Raw genomic sequence first — 19,833 nt, forward strand, 5'->3', positions numbered from 1 at the left:
TATTATTATATATTTTTTCTTCATAATTATTGATCTGTGATAAGGTTATGTTTTATTTATCTGTTCAGTTTATATATCCATCGCAAAGTAACCTCCTTGACCTTTTCACACTAGGTTCGTGATCACTTTAATTACTCATTCATTGGCTTCAGAGCATTAACTTGATCTCTAATGTCATGGTGTTACAGATTTCAATACTGCTGCTTTATTTTTCCCAAACTGCTTAATACTGATTGGCCTATGTAACTTTGGGATTCATTACTATATATACATTAGAATTCCCTGTATGAACTGCCCTGCTTGCTGCAAAAGATTGCCATTAAGTTTCAAAGTTATTAAACTGGGCTATAAAACTGACAAAATTGAGTATATATCTTCAGCTTTAGCATGTGGTTCTACAGTAAACAAATTGTGGTTATTGCTATTGTCATGCTATTGCTTTCCATCAATTCTGTAAAACAAAACTCAGTGCTCAGTAAAAATTTCAGCCTCTACTTTGGTACCGCACACTTGTTTGTTAGCAGCTGTTGCGTGATTCTTCAAGGATGTATAATAAATGAGGTGAGATGTGAACATTTCTGATTAAAGCTATTAACAAGAAAGATGTGTGAAGGGGGTATATGACGGGGTGGGGGGGGGGGAGCAAAATGGGTACTTATCCTTCAGATTACTGAACATTAGAGTTTGGTAACCTATAGCAACCTGTCTAGCTTAATTTAATGCAGATTTAAAAAAAAAAAAAAAAACGATTCAGTCATTTGCACAGTGAAACCTACATATAAGCAACAATTATTGTAGGTATAAAAAACAACAGACATTATTTACACACAACATTTTAAAAGATGTAAGTCGCCACCTTTGTAAGACATATTTGATTTTTCATACTAAGCAAAAATAAGCCTGTACAATATTTCAAATTATAATGTGTAACTCTTCATTTTTATTGTGTCCGAAGTTATATAGTTTAATGATGTAGGTATACACTCTGTATACTATAATAAAAAAAATCTAAAATATCTGTAGTCATAAACCTTTACCAGTGTCTCTCAACAATTTAAACAGCTTGATTCCAACTTCCTTTCGACACAATCACAGTAAACCCAGATCAGGCTGTAATAACAGTCATAATTGGCTGAGCTAAATAACTTCAAATTGAAATATGAAGTTTATGCTCCTGAAAAAGTAGAATTATCTGTTTTGTCTTTTAATGGAAGGTGTTCAGATGGACTGCAGCTATTCCAAATCCAACCATATGGCTGAGAAGGATGACAACAACAACACTGAGTATGACAATTACGATGAGCTGGTGGCCAAGTCCTTGTTGAACCTGGGCAAAATAGCAGAGGACGCTGCCTACCGCGCCATGACGGAGTCTGAAATGAACAGCAACTCCTCCAACAGCATGGAGGATGAGGATGATGATGAGAATGAGAAGAACGCCAGGAAAAGCGAGCTGAGCCTGGACGTGGACAGTGATGTGGTACGGGAAACAGTGGACTCTCTGAAGCTTCTGGCACAGGGGCATGGGGTGGTGCTGTCGGACAACTATCTGGATGGGACAACGGCAGAGAGCAACAACAACATCTGTAGCAGAAATGCTGGAGCAGGCATCCAGGGAAAGCACACCAGTAATGGGCAAGTAGAGGAGAGTGATGAGGAGGTGTGTCTGAGCAGCTTGGAGTGCCTGAGGAACCAATGTTTTGACCTGGCCAGGAAGCTCAGCGAGACGCAGCCACCCGAGAAAAACCACCAGCAGCAGACGCCCACTTACGCGGACTGCCAGCAGATGAGCAATGAGAACAATGGAGCGGGAAGGATGTTGGAGCGCAACTATTCAGACATGGTGAACCTCATGAAGTTGGAGGAGCAGCTTAGCCCCAGGTCCAAGACCTTCTCCAGCTGCGTTCAGGAAGATGGCTATTATGACAGGGATGAGGACACAGCCTCTGTGACCTCTGACCGCTCAGAGGAAGTTTTCGACATGACCAAGGGCAACCTGACATTGCTGGAAAAGGCAATTGCCCTGGAAACAGAGCGGGCAAAAGCCATGAGAGATAAAATGGCCATGGACAGGAGAGGCAACATGGGAATGCTAGATGAGCACATTCCGAGGCAACACTGCGGAGATGAGAGGAGAAACAGACTCCACGACGGCCACATAAAGAAGCCATACTACCCGAAAGGTAGAGTTTGATTGTTTTTCTTTTTGGATTGCTAATCAATGTGATCAGTGTCACAAACTGAAGATAAAATATGAAGTATCTTCAAACCAAGCCCAATTATTAAGGAAGTCACTTCATTATAACATTATAATAAAGTTATACATTTTAGAACTAACATTTGCATGAACCAGAAATACTTCTGAAAAACATAAATATTAGCAGGGAAAGCAGTAAAGCAGGACTAACACTGACAATTTTTTTAAAAAATGCCTGTCCCCAAAATAATTTGCAAAATAGCAAGCATAAAAAATAAAAAATAAAAGCCTGATTCCAAAGTGTGAATTTCATGGATATTAATGTTACATATAGTTTTATAAAGCAGAAGCTATGTTTTATCTTGCTACATTTTTAGTAGTGATTTATGTCCTATTAATGTAATCATGATAAAAAAATGATTTTCCTTTAGGAAAAGCATGCCTACTGGAGAGATAACTATTGATATTCATTGCTAAAAAGCACCTACATGCACAGAGTATGTGTAACAGATTGGCTGGGGTGGGTGGCATCATGATTTATAAAATTATCATGGCATGACAGTTATTGATGAAGGCCCTCCCGCCCTAAAACTAAAGATGCCAGATAGAAATTGAACAGTATCAGAATGACCGATAAGGAAAGACAGGGCCACTGACTGCACATTAATTATCCTAACATGGTAAAGTAACGGAAACCATTTGCTATGCAAGGCATGGTCTGGCCGGGACCATAATCGATATCTATTGCTTTCTCATATGCATCCCACTTCACTGGTTTCATTCTGCTGTTGAGAGCTGCAGTGGAGGAGCTGCTGCCTGCTGGAATGTGAATTGCAAAGCACCAAAGCAAAAGTATTCACATAAAAAAATAAAAAAAACAACAAAAATTAACCCAAGTTTATTTATCCAGGAACCTTTCAAAATTCGAATATGAGTTCAACGTTTATCAAAAGAAGATCATTTAGCAAGAAACAGTTGTTTCTCTTATGTGGGTTTGTCTAATTCAGCCGTACAAAGTGTAAAGTAAAAATGTTTTTCAGCCATGCAGATATGCAAGTCACCAATATACAAGTGTCACTGTTCTTTAAACTGCACCCCTACATCTACCATCTAAATAATCTACAGCCCAAGTTAACTTTTACATGGTAATTGCCTAACTCAAAGGAAGTTCAGCCTAATGGGAGACTTTTTAGGTTTTTTTTTTTTTTTTTTTTTTGGGGGGGGGGGCGTTGTACTAAAGTATTCGAGTCAAAGACATCATTGTGTTGAAGCATCGAGTTAGTTAATGACAGGAAAGAAGCCATTGAAGGCTTGGGCAAAATTTAATTAAAAGCATGGCTTGCAAACAGATTTCTTGAATCACTGTAAGTGTAACCCAACAGTTTATGATATTATACAACATTACTTTCAAATGGAATCTCTTGTTTTCAAGGTGAACCTTTCCCACATCCAATATCTAAAATATAGCAGCTGTTTCTTCCTGAAACCGGTTTCTTGTCTTTAAAGGTTATGTTTGTCTGTTTTGACATCTTGAGTGTATTTTATTTCTGTCTCTTTTAGTCTGTCTTTATTGCCAGTAGCTTTAGAATTACTGTGCAGGTACAGAAATATAGGGTGAACTAATATTTACATCAGTTTTATGGAAACGTTTTCTGAAATTATAGAGCTGTATAGTTTAAAAATGTGCCTGTCTATTTAAAATGCTCATCGTTTCTTTCCTTAATCAAGTAGGAACTGATTATGAGTCGTTATCAAGCTAAAATATGATCCCATAATGAAACGTATACCCACCCTAGGCTCACTAATTGCCAGCTTGGCCATTGCCAAGATTTTATCTGCATGGGCAGTCTGCCTGTCAAAGAGATGTGGAGGATGAGGGGGTGGAGAGAACAGGAGGGGTAAGAGCTGAAAATTAGTCTTCATTGTGAGCTGCTCTTTATGAAAACAGAATGTCTGACGTTGCTGGTACTTCACTTCAGAATGGCCCCAATTGAGTTCTGATTGAAAAACACTTCTAATGCAACATGTCCCATTGTACACTTCAGTTACCTCAGGGGGAAAAAAATCAACCAAAAAAAAAACAGCTCTCAGTTTGCATTTCTTGGAGACTCAGCATGGATTCCCCTGTATCACAGCATGGGTTATCCATGACCTCATCAATTTGTAAATTGTGTTCAATATATAAGTTAAGTCAAATGGATGCCTTTCTTGCCTTCACTTTAACATACTCAGTGCCAAACAGTAGATTGACAAGAGACAAGATATTTTGCTTTCCTTCAAAAATTCTGAAAGCCGTTGTGTGTTCATCTACTCATTTAGCACATGGCACCACATGGACTCAGCAGAAAGAGTTCAATTATAGCCTCCTGCTGTAAATCCTTCAACATAATAACCTGTGTTCACAGATAAGATAGGTCTGTTCAGGTGCTTTGACTATGATTTCCATCTAAGATAGGTCTGTTCAGGTGCTTTGACTATGAGTTCCATATAAGAGAAGTCTGTGTTCAGTTGCTTTGACTATGTGTTCCAGAGCTTCTGTTCATTTCTAAAGTGCCTTTAGTAGATGTGTGCTGATACTTGTACTGGCCTTTAAGAAGTAAGTACGGCAGTGTAGTGCCAGCTAAACAGAAATAGTATTTATCCAAAGTGGCAGATCACTTGATTGTGCTAGCTTGTACTACTCTAAGACATTTGACACATATCTGTCTCAGGCGACTAGATGAGCAGCTCCTGAACTCTTAAACACAGACTTATCATGAAAATGAATATTTTTGAGTAATTACATTCCAGTCTTAAGTTTATAAAACTGAGGTCGGAGCACAAACAATAGGAAAGTAAGTAGAGTTCTTCATGGTTAATTCTTTCTGGCCACTGTTAAACTCCATTGAAAAAACTCTCCTGAGATGAGCTTGAGTAGTATCATCTGAGAATTCATGCACAGGTGCTTTTTGAGATGAACTTGAGTAGTATCATCTGAGAATCCATGCACAGGTGCTTTTTGAGATGAGTTTGAGTAGTAACATCTGATTATTCATGTACAGGTGCTTTCTGAGATGCTCCCTGAGGTTCCGGACAGTGCACTTGGAGCGACCACCTTTCCCAATGGAAAGAGCATTAGTGGAAGCACAGCATTTAAGTTACCTCTGAGGGAATTATGTGACTCAATTCAGGCTCAGAGATAAACAGGGTGTCATTGGAGAGTCTGTGTCAGCCACCATATCTATAGATTGTAGATCTAAATTGTCTCCTGCTGGTGTAAAATTTGAGCAACTCTAGAAATGAAGCCTGAACAGTTGTTCCCACTCAGTTTATTGCATCTGGAGTTTAGACTTCTGATAGTTTGTGGGATGTTTATGGAATATGGCTATTGGGAAAATTAGCATGAAAGAGATAGCAGAGATAGTCTCTTCCAAATCAGCAGGGAAGAGATAGCAGAGACAGTTGTCCTCAAATCAGCGTGGTAGAGATAGGAGAGACAGTCGTCCTCAAATCAGCGTGGTAGAGATAGCAGAGACAGTCGTCCTCAAATCAGCGTGGTAGAGATAGCAGAGATAGTCGCCCTCAAATATGTGGAATGCTGCTGATAAGCTTTACACTCTGATTCTCTTCTTTAGAGTCATCTTTCACCCAGTCTTTATTTATTTGTAAAATAGGAAATCGAGTTTCTGGTAACTTCACATCAAACTCTTTTAAAAGATCATGCTGCTACCATAGCAGCAAAGCCCCCACAAGTTGTAATAAAACCTTAACTAAGGCGGATTTGAAGAAATGTCATAAGTCATTATTGTCAGTTGATCTGTATATTGACTGAAATTGTCCTAATGGGTTTCATGATGTCAGAAGTAGTAAGCTGAATGATGTTGATGAATGAGCAGGGTTTTTCTGACCAAGGCAAACTGCTGTTACCACATGTGGGTAAATCTCTATAGCAGTTGTTAAAATAAATTCTCTAAATGTGAATACAGGCTAGCCATGTAAAATTATATGGAACAAATAAAATAAATTAGGGTCTAACCATGTGAAGTTAAATGAAAAAAGTTTCTCATTAAGTCTAATATGACATGTTTAGAGATGATACTAACATTGATTTTCCCACAGTTAATATGCATTTTGCCGCAGCCCATGTCATGTGTTTGTCATTACAAAACTTTATAAGCAGGACATCAGGTCCTGGCTCTTTTAATCTATAAAACAGAAAACAGTTTCTGAAATAAAGCATGTCAGACTGTAACTATGTTCTAGCTTTTTTATGGCTATAACTTGTAGAAATATATATCTAGTCAAGCTTATTCTAATAGGATTTTATTTATATTCATGGCAATTTGCCATATAAGAACCCTTGTTGCATGTGTATATGCATGCACCTCCATGCCGTGCAGCTGTGTATATGCATGCACCTCCATGCCGTGCAGCTGTGTATATGCATGCACCTCCATGCCGTGCAGCTGTGTATATGCATGCACCTCCATGCCGTGCAGCTGTGTATATTCATGCACCTCCATGCCGTGCAGCTGTGTCTATGCATGCACCTCCATGCCATGCAGCTGTGTATATGCATGCACCTCCATGCCGTGCAGCTGTGTATATGCATGCACCTCCATGCCGTGCAGCTGTGTATATGCATGCACCTCCATGCCATGCAGATATCTATACACATGCACCTCCATGCCGTGCAGCTGTGTTAATGAATGCACCTCCATGCCATGCAGATATGTATATGCATGCACCTCCATGCCATGCAGCTGTGTATGTGGGACATGGAGGTGAAATTGAAGATCTCTGATGTTTGCAGATTCGTCTCGAGCTGAAAAGAAAGAAAGCAAGTGCCCCACGCCAGGGTGTGACGGGACGGGTCATGTGACAGGGCTGTACCCTCACCATCGGAGTTTATCAGGGTGTCCTCACAAAGACAGGGTACCTCCAGAAAGTAAGCAAAGTATAAAAAATATATATTATATATATATATATATATATATATATATATATATATATATATATATATATATATATATATATATATCTTTTTGAAGTCCTGTTTGTTTGTATGTTTCATAAACACTGTCCAAAGCCCTTGTCTTACATGCTGCTGAATATTATCCTATACATGGGGTCAATTTCCTTATGTGTTTATTTTTTCTGTGGATGAAAAATCTCAAGGCTTTGCCATGGTTGTATTTACAGCCCTCCTTCTGTGTTTACCACGCATGTATGTTTTGTATCTTCCTGCCCCTTGCACATTTCCGTTTAGGATTTTGAAGTTAAAGTGCATATACTTCACTTACAGCAAGTTTCCTTAAGCAAACAACAGAATAGTTTAAAGTCTATCAAATGTATAGGGTGAAAAAGTTTATGGACCAAAGAGATGACGAGGAACACAATTAAATGAAATTATTAAAAAATATAATGTTGCATTAATAATAATATACTGCAAACACTGGTTCGATTCAGAATTATAAAGCTAGCAATATGAAGTTAATTAAAATCATTTTCCATACAGGGGGCATCACATTGGCTCTGACGCTCCCAGGGTAGGGGATGGGAAACTGGCAGGGATTGCTTCTCCTCATCATGGAACAGCGAACCCTACTGGCCAGACATTGAGCAAATTCAGAGTGGATAAGAGGCAGGGCTGGTCTCTGGGATCAGCAGCCTGCCCACCACTGCTCTGGATTGCTCAACGTAAAAGCAATTCTGGCTTTAAGCTCATGAGACCCTCAGAACACTGACATGATAGACTCGCTACAGTGAGGAGAAAAAACATAATTGGGCATTCCAGATTGGGGGGAAAATAAATAAAAATAATATTATAAAAATAATAAATAAAATTCCCAAACTAAAAGGAATACACACTCATGATACATCATGTAAACCATAATGTATTAGAAAATACAGTACAGTATGTTACATATATTTAAAAAATTATTAAATTACAGTGGGGGAAATGATTCACACATAAGACAGTAAAAAGATTTTGGAAATCACTTAGAAATCAAGGTTAAAATGTAATGGGAAATGGGGGAGGAAGATTTCTCTAATGGTCAAACATTTACATTGTTGATTAATACTAAAAGACGTTTGCGCGTTTACTTAACACCTATTGAGACATATTTGGCATATATGTGACAGAATGTGAAGAACAACAACAATGCTTCCAGGAGCAATGCATTAATGCCTGTGTTAACATCAATACATACACTCAAAGTGGAGAAGCTCTGCATTAGAGCAGGTTACCAGGGCATGGGCAGCGGTATTCATATCAGAGGCTGTACACTGTAGAATTAATATAGACCCCAACATCGTTGAAGTTACATTTACTAGTTACTTTGGAGCTCAGTGTCTTTAAATGGGCACGTCCAGATTTCCACACAAACCAAATTATACAGACCGTAAGCTTGTATTTACTGATTAGCACAGAACATAATAACACATTGTATCCCTTTTCTGTGGGTTAATTTAAAAATAATGTCATACACAGTTTTTTGCTGTTTTGTAGCAAATAATTTTACATGTTTTGCTGTGGACTAAAAGCTTTGATAAAGCATGTTTATATATAGTGTATAAAACCAATAAAATGCTTGAAGCCTCTATAGGATGACTTTTAAAATGTAGTTTTAAATAACTTGACTTTCTTTGTGTTTCAGAATGCATTAACTACTGAGGGCACCCTCACACTAAGATACATTTCACTTTTCACTTGTGCTTGTTATCAGTATTCTGTTTTTTTCTCCAATAAGTATAAAGCCTTTCTCATTTTAGTGTGCAAACTATGTTTGTTAAGATTAAAGACTAAATTTTAAAACTATCCTGTCCAAAATATTTTTCTAACAATCTGTGTAAATAAAAAAACAAAAAAACAATTGACGTAATTTCTTTAGAGTTTATTTATTTATTTTAATTGTGGATTATTATAAACTCAATCATGCCTTAAAAGAGGTACCTGCAGGATAAATCAAATTACTTCACTACAGAATGTGTTCAGCTAAATAGTTTATGTTTCAAAAATAGAACATAGCTGATAACATCATAACTGCATGTTTTAAGTACAATTACAATGAGTTCATAATCATCATTATACAGAGGGTTTACAGTGGGACAAGTGCCCTACATCACAAGCTGTCTCCATTATCATGATTATGCAGAGGGTTTACTGTGGGACAAGTGCCCAACATCACAAGCTGTCTCCATTATCATGATTATGCAGAGGGTTTACAGTGGGACAAGTGCCCTACATCATAAGCTGTCTCCATTATCATGATTATGCAGAGGGTTTACAGTGGGACAAGTGCCCTACATCACAAGCTGTCTCCATTATCATGATTATGCAGAGGGTTTACAGTGGGACAAGTGCCCTACATCACAAGCTGTCTCCATTATCATGATTATGCAGAGGGTTTACTGTGGGACAAGTGCCCAACATCACAAGCTGTCTCCATTATCATGATTATGCAGAGGGTTTACAGTGGGACAAGTGCCCTACATCATAAGCTGTCTCCATTATCATGATTATGCAGAGGGTTTACAGTGGGACAAGTGCCCTACATCACAAGCTGTCTCCAGAACCTTGGTACACATGCCATTGTATGTCACGTGACTCCCTCTCCCTGTATTTGTTGTCATCACTGCACCACATACTGCATGCGACACAACAATGTATCTAGGTTCAAACCTTGCTTCTCCTTTGTGTCTTTAATGAAGTCCAGTTATTTTTTTTGTGTTGCTAATAGAGTCTTGTAGGATGCAGTCACCTTATAACAGGTGTACTGTCTACAGTGTACTCATTTGTAATAATGTATGCAGAATATTTAAGAGAAGGATAACAAGTCTTGAATGTGTATCAGTATTAGCAGAGGTTGTTTTCCAAGCAAAGGGTTATTTGCACCATTTCTTTCTAAAACAAACAAAAAGAAAAAACCTCAACATTACAATTGCAGACACAAATAATCATGTAAGCTTTGAAAAAAAGAAATCTAAAAACTGAGTTTCATGCTTTCAATCTGGGCTATGCGTCAATCATATACTGTAGCACCCCAGACACTTTAAGCATGTGGACAATGCAGATTCTGCATTGCCTAGGTGCAATGGTTAATGTGTGTATCGGCTTGACCCATTTTTTTCTGCATGATCCTTTCCTTTACTGTCATATGGTCTAATGAGAGTGATTTTCTTGCTGTCCACAAATTGATGGAATCAATTGATTGTGGGGCTCCTAACCTGTCCTATTCTATACTCTTTCTCTGTCAAGTTCTTGCAATGTATGAAAATGTTCTTAAGTGTCCTACGCCAGGCTGCACGGGACGAGGCCATGTAAATAGCAACAGGAACTCCCACAGAAGGTGAGTGTAGAAAGGCAGCACGATACTCTAGAGGTAGTTCACAAAGTAGCAACGTCAATTACAAAAAAACAAAACTGTACACACAGAGGGTCCAGTCTAATTACATTGTGCCATTCCAGTTCAAGTGATCTTGACCCCTTACAGTATGTTAATGACTTGTGTCACTTGAAATAAGCCTTTAAGATGATACTAAAGTCAACTGTCTCGGTTATCCCCCACATGGAGAAAAATTTGGTCAAAGGTAATGAAAATTTGTATTTTTTTCCTCTTTCAGACCCATTTTTACCATGTGGAGCATGAGTTACGTCGCTACTGTGGAACTGTGGAACTTGTTTCATCATCACATGTGACTTATCATAAATGTGTTCCATGAATGATTGAAAAAGAATACAGTACAGAAAGTGCAATGCATGGTCCTTGTCTACTGACTCTGTGTATCTGAATTGCATTCTGTACTGCAAGATGTTAATGTAATGCTCTAAATTTAGTCACGAATCTCAAGCCCCTGGAGAGTGAACACTGATGTGAGATGAGAGTGACAGTAAACCCTAAGCCTGCATTTCTGAAAGATCAACCATCTCTGAAGCAAATAAATACATGCATTGTTATCTGAAATCCATAGGATCTAATTATTCTGCTATCTAGAAGTTTCATGAGCTTCCCACTAAGACCAGGCAAGGAAAAGCTAAAAGTGGAGAAACAGCCAATATATTTGTCTCCAGGGTTTTCTAATAGCAGGATTCTGGGGACATCATTTAAAAAGATGCTGACAATTTAGACAGAACGTCAAAAGGATTTTGTATATACTTGTGCAGTGCTTTAAAAACTGAGATGGTGTGTTCAATGATAAATATTGCACTTCTTTGTGTGATTGGGACTCTTTTACAAAACTTTAGGACTTTCAGTCCCTTTAAAGAGGGTGATGAGTTACTTTGGGGTTTGAAAGCACAGTTTAACGCATAAATGTTTTAAAACAGTCCCTTTTAAAAAAATAAATAAATAAAGTTCAATGTTCTACTGCGACATTCAGTCAAAATGTTCACATTTGCAGTATACAGTGCATGTATTTTAAATATCAGGGACTTAGCCAATACTAACACGTGTTGGGTGTGTTCTGAGAAATCTGCATTTGGTCCAATGATATAGCAGGTTTCAGAATGACAGTCACAGCTTGAGCACACCACTCGTTATGAATACTTCTCTCAGACAGGGGGAGGGGGTTTCAAGTAGACCTCATAAGTCCCAGGTGCCCTGCTGCTGATCAGGGAGTTGGTACTGATTGTCACTGGCTGTCTGGAATCTCCCAGCATCTTCTATTCTTGTACAAGTTGCTCTAGGCAATGGCATATGGAACACCTCCTTAGGGAGGTGCAATGAAATTACACTGGTTCAAAATAAGAAGGGGAAACTACAAAATAATAATGCAAGAAAAATCTTTTCTTTTTTTCTGCCATAGTCATGGAAACCTGACTAATTAACAGCCATCTTCAGCAGCCCCTATGCCTTCAGTGCTAAAAAAAATAAAATAAAAAAATTAATCTTTTCAGTCACCATCAGGTTTTAAAATGAAATAAATAACCATGTGCTGGATTTTTTTTAAATGACCTTGTAGATACCCCCCTACAACTTCACAAAAGATGAAAGGGAAGAAGAGAAGGTGTTCCACTGGGATCTTTGTAAACTCCATGGAGCTAGTCAGATCTTACATCCTTTTTGTTCCCCCACAGAGACATAGAGAGGCTTGACCTTTTTGAAATGACTGGAGTGTTCTCTAGTTAGAATTCTCAAAAGCAGAAAAGCAGCCAGCGTGCGCATTCAAACCTGAGCAGCTTTTTATTGTGATTGGTAGTGGAAGCTGATGTATTGAGACACATATACCTACATACATGCTCTGAAATAAAAAAAAAAATACATATAAGCATTAGTTCATATAGAAAATGTTTTCATTGGTGTGCAGTATAGAATTGTGACTGAAATTGTTTCACTGAATTTAGCACAGTGTATACTACTATGCACTAATACAGTATCTGGTGTTTGAGAGATTGTCATTGGGTAAGCAATGTGCTACAGCAATCCCTTTGGAAACACAACTCAGTTGTACTATTGCTGTTGCAGCCTGTCTGGATGTCCCATTGCTGCTGCAGAGAAGCTGGCTAAGGCTCAAGAAAAGCATCACAGCTGTGATGAAACTAAATCCAACCAAGCATCAGACCGTGTTTTAAGGTATTGAACCATTTTTTTTTTATCTGCATGCGTATTTTGTTACTAGTGCCCTGCTTTGCATATTGTATATTAAAACCGCTATTTTATACTCACCTGAAATGTACTAAGCACCTTCATTTGATATGTTATGGTCTTTTGAGCATGCATTTATTCAAATATGCTTTCCAACTGGGCTTTTTTTGAGTCTGTTCTGAATCGTCTCTTGTTTTCAAGGAGATATGCTATACGATAATAATAATATTAATTATATATATATATATATTATATATCTATTATATATATTATATAATATATATATATATATATATATATAATTACAAAACGGAAAACTGGGAATGGATGTAAAATTAGAAGTTGCTTCATTTACATTTTTACAGTTCTTCTTTTTGGTTTATTTAGAAGGTGGGGTGGAGGAATTCAGAAGAGATTTCATCAAATGAACTTGAAGCATGAGCATATCATATCATGTAACACTCTTGCAACAATTTCCTGTTGCACAAACCTCGAAGATATTCTTGAAAAAATATTCATAACCTTCAAGTTTATAGCAAACAAGGATTAATCCATGTTTGGGTGCTCATAAGGAGCAAACATTAGTGAGAAAAAAGTATTCTGCTTGTGCTTTATATCTACTAGGCTCCATGAAACAAAACAGTAGCCAATTCTCTCATGGGCATTTTGTTTAATTTCAGTTTTTACTTAATTTAAAGAATGACCAGCCTGCAGCTAGGCTAGGCATTTCAACCCAATTTGGAGTTATCAATCCCACTACCCCCTGTCATTAATAGCTGTGCCTACACTACACTATATATATATATATATATATATATATATATATATATATATATATATATATATATATATATTACAGTTTTAAATGCCAGGATGCACTATACAGCTCACACCTGTGGTTTATTTCCAGGCCTATGTGCTTTGTAAAACAGCTGGAAATCCCACAGTATGGCTATAAAAATAATGTCTCCACCACAACACCTCGCTCCAATTTGGCAAAGGAACTAGAGAAGTATTCCAAGACTACGTTTGAGTATAACAGTTTTGACAACAGCGTCTATGGAAAACGAGCCATTGCACCCAAAGTCCAAGGCAGGGATGCATCTCCCAAAGGATACGATGGTATGAATTGTACGTTGTCATCATTAAAACGACCTGGAAAATCTTAGAGTAAATTGATCTTTAAGTTATTACATCATCTTTTACTTTATATTGGTGGTAGCTGATCAGCTGAGTTGTCAGTTATTTGCTCTTACATGTACCAGTACTGAACACATTCATAACCCGAAGCAACACTTTTTCAAAACACATCACAGCCATAATACACACCATGTAAACCAGTAGTTCTTTGTAATTTGCCATTCTATGCACAGTGTAATAAGTGGTCCAATTATATTACAAAATCGTAACAATAGTCACGGACTGGATTAAGATTTCTTCTGGCCACTCGGAATGCTTGGAATAGTAAAGCACTTCTGCAGTATATACCCTGTATGCATTCAAGCACAGATCAACGAAGGTGCATTTCACCTGATCATCATGAGGCTCCAGGCTGTCTCAGAGGAGACAATCAATAGCTAACCTGCATAATAATGTAGTAGCAGTAAACAAAAAACACACTGGCAGTTTGCACCATTTTTTATTTGTTTTAGTGTCAAAACAAATAGGTTTGTATTGGGTTAAAAATGGCACAGAGTATGTCAGGTATGCACACTAGAGGTTTAGCCAATTTCTATTGGCTATTTTTATTCTAATGACGTAACAATAACAATAACAGTATATATACACAATGCTATTATGCATAGTTACGATGTACTTAATGTGTACATTTATTTGCACAATATAACCCTAATCCTATCCCTAGCCTCTTAACCCCCTCTTAAAGTGTTCAAAAAATGGATAGGGATTATATAAAGCAACCTAGATGTATGAAATATTAATTTAATACATCAACCACATCCAATGATTTATTGCACCATTTATGACAACTGTATATAAAATAGTATTCGAATTGCAATACTGAGAAAGCCCTGTAGTGTAGATAGATAAGCAGATACATAGAGAGGTACACAGCTATTGTAGATGTATATCTATGTACTTCTGTGTGTGATTGGAAAGAGTAAACCATTGAAAGAAGTTTGTGTTGCCTGTCCCTCCAGCCAAGCCCTACTGTAAAAATTCAAGTTCAGCCAGCAGCACGACGAGCAGTTATGCTCCCAGCAGCAGCAGCAGCAACAGCAGCATGAGCTGTGGAGGAGGAGGCAGCAGTGCCAGCAGTACCTGCAGCAAGAGCAGCTTCGACTACACCCACGACATGGAGGCCGCCCACATGGCAGCCACTGCCATCCTCAACCTCTCAACGCGCTGCCGTGAGATGCCACAGAACCTCTGCACCAAGCCTCAGGACCCATGCTCCAGGGTAAAACTGCACACTTACTGTATTGTAGCGCCGGAGTGGGGCCTGTCATTGTGAATCAGATTGTACCACTGGAAAATTGCATGTTTGTTTAAAAATATATATATATATATATATATATATATATATATATATATATATATATATATATATATATATATATATATATATATAGTTAAGTATCCTGCAATGATTGAAGAAATATAAATGGACAAGCAGGCAGGAAGACCTACAGACGATTTAACTTCTGCAGATTGTAAATTAGTATTAATATTAATATTTTGACGGCCATTTTATGTATTTAAAGGTTTTTGAATATTCTCTATTAATATATATGATTTATTTTCTCAAAAGGCATTTAGCCTTCATTTAAACCACGTTTCAGGAATCAATTGTAAAAGTTGTAACAGCTGTTGACATGCAATAGAATGGGAATAGTCCTGAGAGAGGAAGGATCTTAAATATGCACATCACATTCAAATATCACTAATAGTGTAATTAAGTTCTTTACTGTATGTGTGCTTTTTAAATTATTTTTTATTTGAAAAGCAGCAAGTAGACAATGAACATACTGAGCTAAATATGTCTTATTTAGGGATGATAAAGGCATATCCATGCATTATCAACCAAACTGAAGCTGATTTTGTAAGTCTTGTATTGATGTTGACAGCATTGTTCAGTGAAAGGTACTTTTGCTTTCACTAAACAGAATGTTGTATACAGAAAAGAGGAAGCTGCCTTAAGCAAGGAATTTCCTCTCCCCACTTACTGCTTGCACCTCTGTTATTATTCTGTCACTGCCCTCAAGAGAAGAGTCTGCTGCTAGAAAACTGAGTAGGCAGCAGCCTTGAAAATGTAATTTGCGTTCCCATAAAACATAAGAAGGTCAGCTTAGTATATTTTGATTTATTGTCATTTAGTATAACTATATATATATATATATATGAGTAATCTATATATACTTTATATATATTATATATATATATATATATATATATATATATATATATATATATATATATATATTATATAATAACTGCAAAACTGGGGAAAAAGTACTAAAGACAGGTTTTGGTCAAGGAGGCAAATAAGGCATGGCAGGGGCAAAGTTCATTAAGTAGTTGATTATACTGAAAAGAGGTTACTGCATTGGCATTTGTGTTTCTTCTTTTCCCAACCATTGCCCCTTTTTATGTTCCCGTTCAAGTAAGTCATTGGCAGGGCTCAACAGCAGGGTTGTACTGCTGTTGCCGTGCATCTCTTTCAGCAAAAGCATTGAGAATGGGCAGCCAACTCCTCTGCTGTGGCGGTTTGTCCTCTAATTATGTATAGTAGGGTGTGTCATCCCTCCCATATCTCCTCGGAGGTGTTCCACTTCAGTCATTAAACACTCCAGGGTTTTTATTTAAACACTTCCTGCAAAGACATATTTAAAATCTGCATTATGTTGCCTGATAAGCACAGCATATTTACCCCAAGCCATTTATAATTAGCTTTAGATAACTGACCTGACAACTAATCAATTTCAAATATTGAGTAGTAGGTTATGTAATATGAAATTTGCACAAACTATTGTTTACGTCCAAGGTTCCAATTTATTTTATAATATATAATATTATATATATAATATCTATATATATCTATATATAGTACACTAAGCATATCTAGTACGTATTGTGACTGTTATGTACCCGGGGGGGGTGCCCTCTGGTCACATGTTTTCCTTCTTCAAATAAACACTTTAGACACAGGATGCCAGGAAATGCCGTAGCGTGTGTTTATTACTTACAATGAAAAGAAAATAAACATAACAAAACCTAACCCGATCTCAGGCCCTATCGAAACAAATGATGTTCCTACCTAATATGGAGGCAGGCTAAGCCTGTTTCCTCGTCACCAAAACCAAATCGTAATCCAAATACCTTTTCCAATAGTTCGTTTTCCCATTTCAGAATACTCACAATAACAACCTGCTCTCTTGCTCTCTTGCTCTCCAACCAAACTCCTACCATCACCCACACAAAAAAAACACACACACACACACACACACACACACACACACACACACTCACACTCACACTCACACTCACACTCACACACACTCACACTCACACTCACACTCACACACACACACACACACACACACACACACACACACACACACACACACACACCCTTTTAAACCTAATTAATCCCCTAATTAGTCAACTGACTAAACCTGGAGTTGGTCCTGACTCCACTACTGGGTCCTAATGCCTGCCCCTCCCACAGTATGGTCTCATCCAAACAAGACATGTTTATTCCAAACTAGATTTAGTTATTTTTAATCTCTCTTATTTAACATACCATTATCATTTACCCAGTGTATTAATTAACCCATCTTTAGTTGTAATCTCAAAACCCTTACATTATTTAATTTCTTTGTTAATTTATGTTCTCCTTTCACATTTTTCTCCTTTGCTTAACTAATCCTTCACTATATAAACAGACCGTCTCTGCTCAGGCTCTTTTGCACCCTTAAAATAGTAGACCTAGACACAGCACTTTTTTTATCACTTTTGTGCAGTTTAATTATTTACAGAAATTACACAAACAAAACAAAAACCACATAGAGTGCTAAACTAAACTCTTCTTCAAAATAAACCGGGCGGCTAAGCTGTGTACCATTTCAACAAAAAACGCTTGTACACAACTACGGTTCACACAGTACCTTTCTCTTTTTTCCTCGGAACACACAGGTCTCTTCACAAGATTCACACAGACAGCCTCTCACTCCAACACACTCTATCTAATGGATAGAAATTAACCCTATCTCTAACAACCACCACCAAAACACACTCCACTAACACTTTTCTCACACAACAGGGCTCTATAATATATATATATATATATATATATATATATATATATATATATATATATATATATATATGAGAGTAGATGTTAAAATTTCATGTTGGTTTGAACTCGGCTCTCGCCAAGATAAGCACCAACTAAGATGTAGCTTTATAGTAAACTAATGTGCTCCACCTGCATCACCATCCATTTGTGTTTCTTTCCATCTGTTGATATATATATCCTTCTGCCTGGTGTTGATGGCTGAAGTGTAATGCTGGATCCAGGGATCAGCTCATTTTGCCTCCCCAGCGCATCAGCACATATAACGGCTGCAATGCTGGCTCCGGGGATCAACCACAGTGTGGTCTCCCCAGCACATCAGAATGACAACTGTCTGGATTGAGCTAAATAGGGTACATGTCTGGAGTCTTCAAGTGGGCACCTTCCATCCTCAGTGTTTCGTCGACTAGCCCACAACACCTCAAGAGGGATTGACAGTGATTCTGGCGTCCCATCATCACCCCCCTCCATCCCCACTCAATTCAGCCCAGCTTAATCATCCCAGCTTACTTTCTGCTGCTTCAGATAAGTTATTCACTGTGTAACGCAACTTTTGGCCACTGAACTTGACATCTCTGAGAAACTGGGTTGTAGAGTGTGCCACAAATCCTAGACAACCCACCTCCACTGGGTAAACACAGACTCTCCATCCTCGCTGTTCCGCTTCAGCAGCAAGTTGAGCCTACCGAAGTTTCTTCCTCTCATACGCCTCATCCACAGCATCCTCCCATGGCACTGTTAACTCTACCAGATTGTAGTAGGGGGAGATCTGTGCTGACTCTGCTGGCGTGTTCACAGTACTGCAGGAAGAGGACGGCAGTCGTCCAACAACCGCCTGTGAGTCATGGCAGTGACACGGGGAGGTGGGAAAGTGGGTGTGTGGACTTTCCCCCTCTCTGAGTGGCTGAGAGACGGGTCTTGGGAGATTGCTAGCCCTATAAAAAATGCTCTGCTGTTTCCTCAGGTCTGCCCTTTTAAACGCGCTGAGAGTGCAGAAGCGCTGGTCCACGACCGAGAACCAGTCGGAGAGAACGGAACGGAGGTTCAGAGCGAGACAGCGAGGGCGGGGAACCCTTGGGCAGACCCCTTAAAAGTATAGCTGAGCAGGCTAGTTAGCCGGCAGCGTAGGACGGTGATCAGGGTCGCACGGGCAGCGGCGACCGGGATATTGCTGCAGAGTGCAGCACCTTTTCTTTATAGTTTTGTTACCGTTTTATTTTCCCTGTTTCTTTGTGCCTTCTGTTTTGAATTATTGTTTCGAAAGCACCTGCAACGGCGCTGCTATTGTGTACCCTCGCTGGTATGCCCGTGGTTCTGTTTACCATCGTTGGTAAATCAGACCACAGACCCACAGCACTAAAAGAAATAAAAAAGAAATAAGGCACCCTGCAAAATAAAACTGGGCACCTGTGTGGTGTTTTCAAGTACACCTGTCTGTCTCCTGGTCAGTGAATTACCCAAAACCCTTCCATACAGATAAACAAGGTGTGCTGATCCAGACCACAAGACAATGTGTGGTCAAAGGTTAGTGGTGGCAATCTCAGGCGGAAAAATGCTTTGATGGAACTGGTGGCAAATTATTGGTCAGGTTACAGTTGACTTCCAATGCTAAGGCCAAACATCGCAGTACCTGCTAATGGCGCCTTAATGTTGCAGGTGATGAACACAAAGGACATGAGGGATCCTCACCCACCCAGAGGTTTACGTTCTGTGGTGAAGGGAGAACATCATATGTTGATCTGATGAGGAAACTG

General features: G+C 38.4%; 1 protein-coding gene across 8 annotated transcripts in view; it reads left to right on the forward strand.

Annotated features, from left to right (window-relative positions):
- LOC121317554 (myelin transcription factor 1-like protein) overlaps window positions 1-19,833 on the forward strand; it is a 112,972-nt gene that overhangs the window by 48,740 nt on the left and 44,399 nt on the right. For all 8 annotated transcript variants that reach the window (XM_041253617.1, XM_041253621.1, XM_041253624.1 and 5 more), the window contains exons 6-11: window positions 1,215-2,183; window positions 6,990-7,124; window positions 10,440-10,530; window positions 12,646-12,753; window positions 13,676-13,887; window positions 14,925-15,184. In XM_041253617.1, the coding sequence (XP_041109551.1) occupies window positions 1,215-2,183; window positions 6,990-7,124; window positions 10,440-10,530; window positions 12,646-12,753; window positions 13,676-13,887; window positions 14,925-15,184 (1,775 nt within the window). The remainder of the gene's footprint in view (window positions 1-1,214; window positions 2,184-6,989; window positions 7,125-10,439; window positions 10,531-12,645; window positions 12,754-13,675; window positions 13,888-14,924; window positions 15,185-19,833) is intronic.

This window comes from Polyodon spathula, chromosome 6 (assembly GCF_017654505.1).
Source record: "Polyodon spathula isolate WHYD16114869_AA chromosome 6, ASM1765450v1, whole genome shotgun sequence".
NCBI lineage: Eukaryota > Metazoa > Chordata > Actinopteri > Acipenseriformes > Polyodontidae > Polyodon > Polyodon spathula.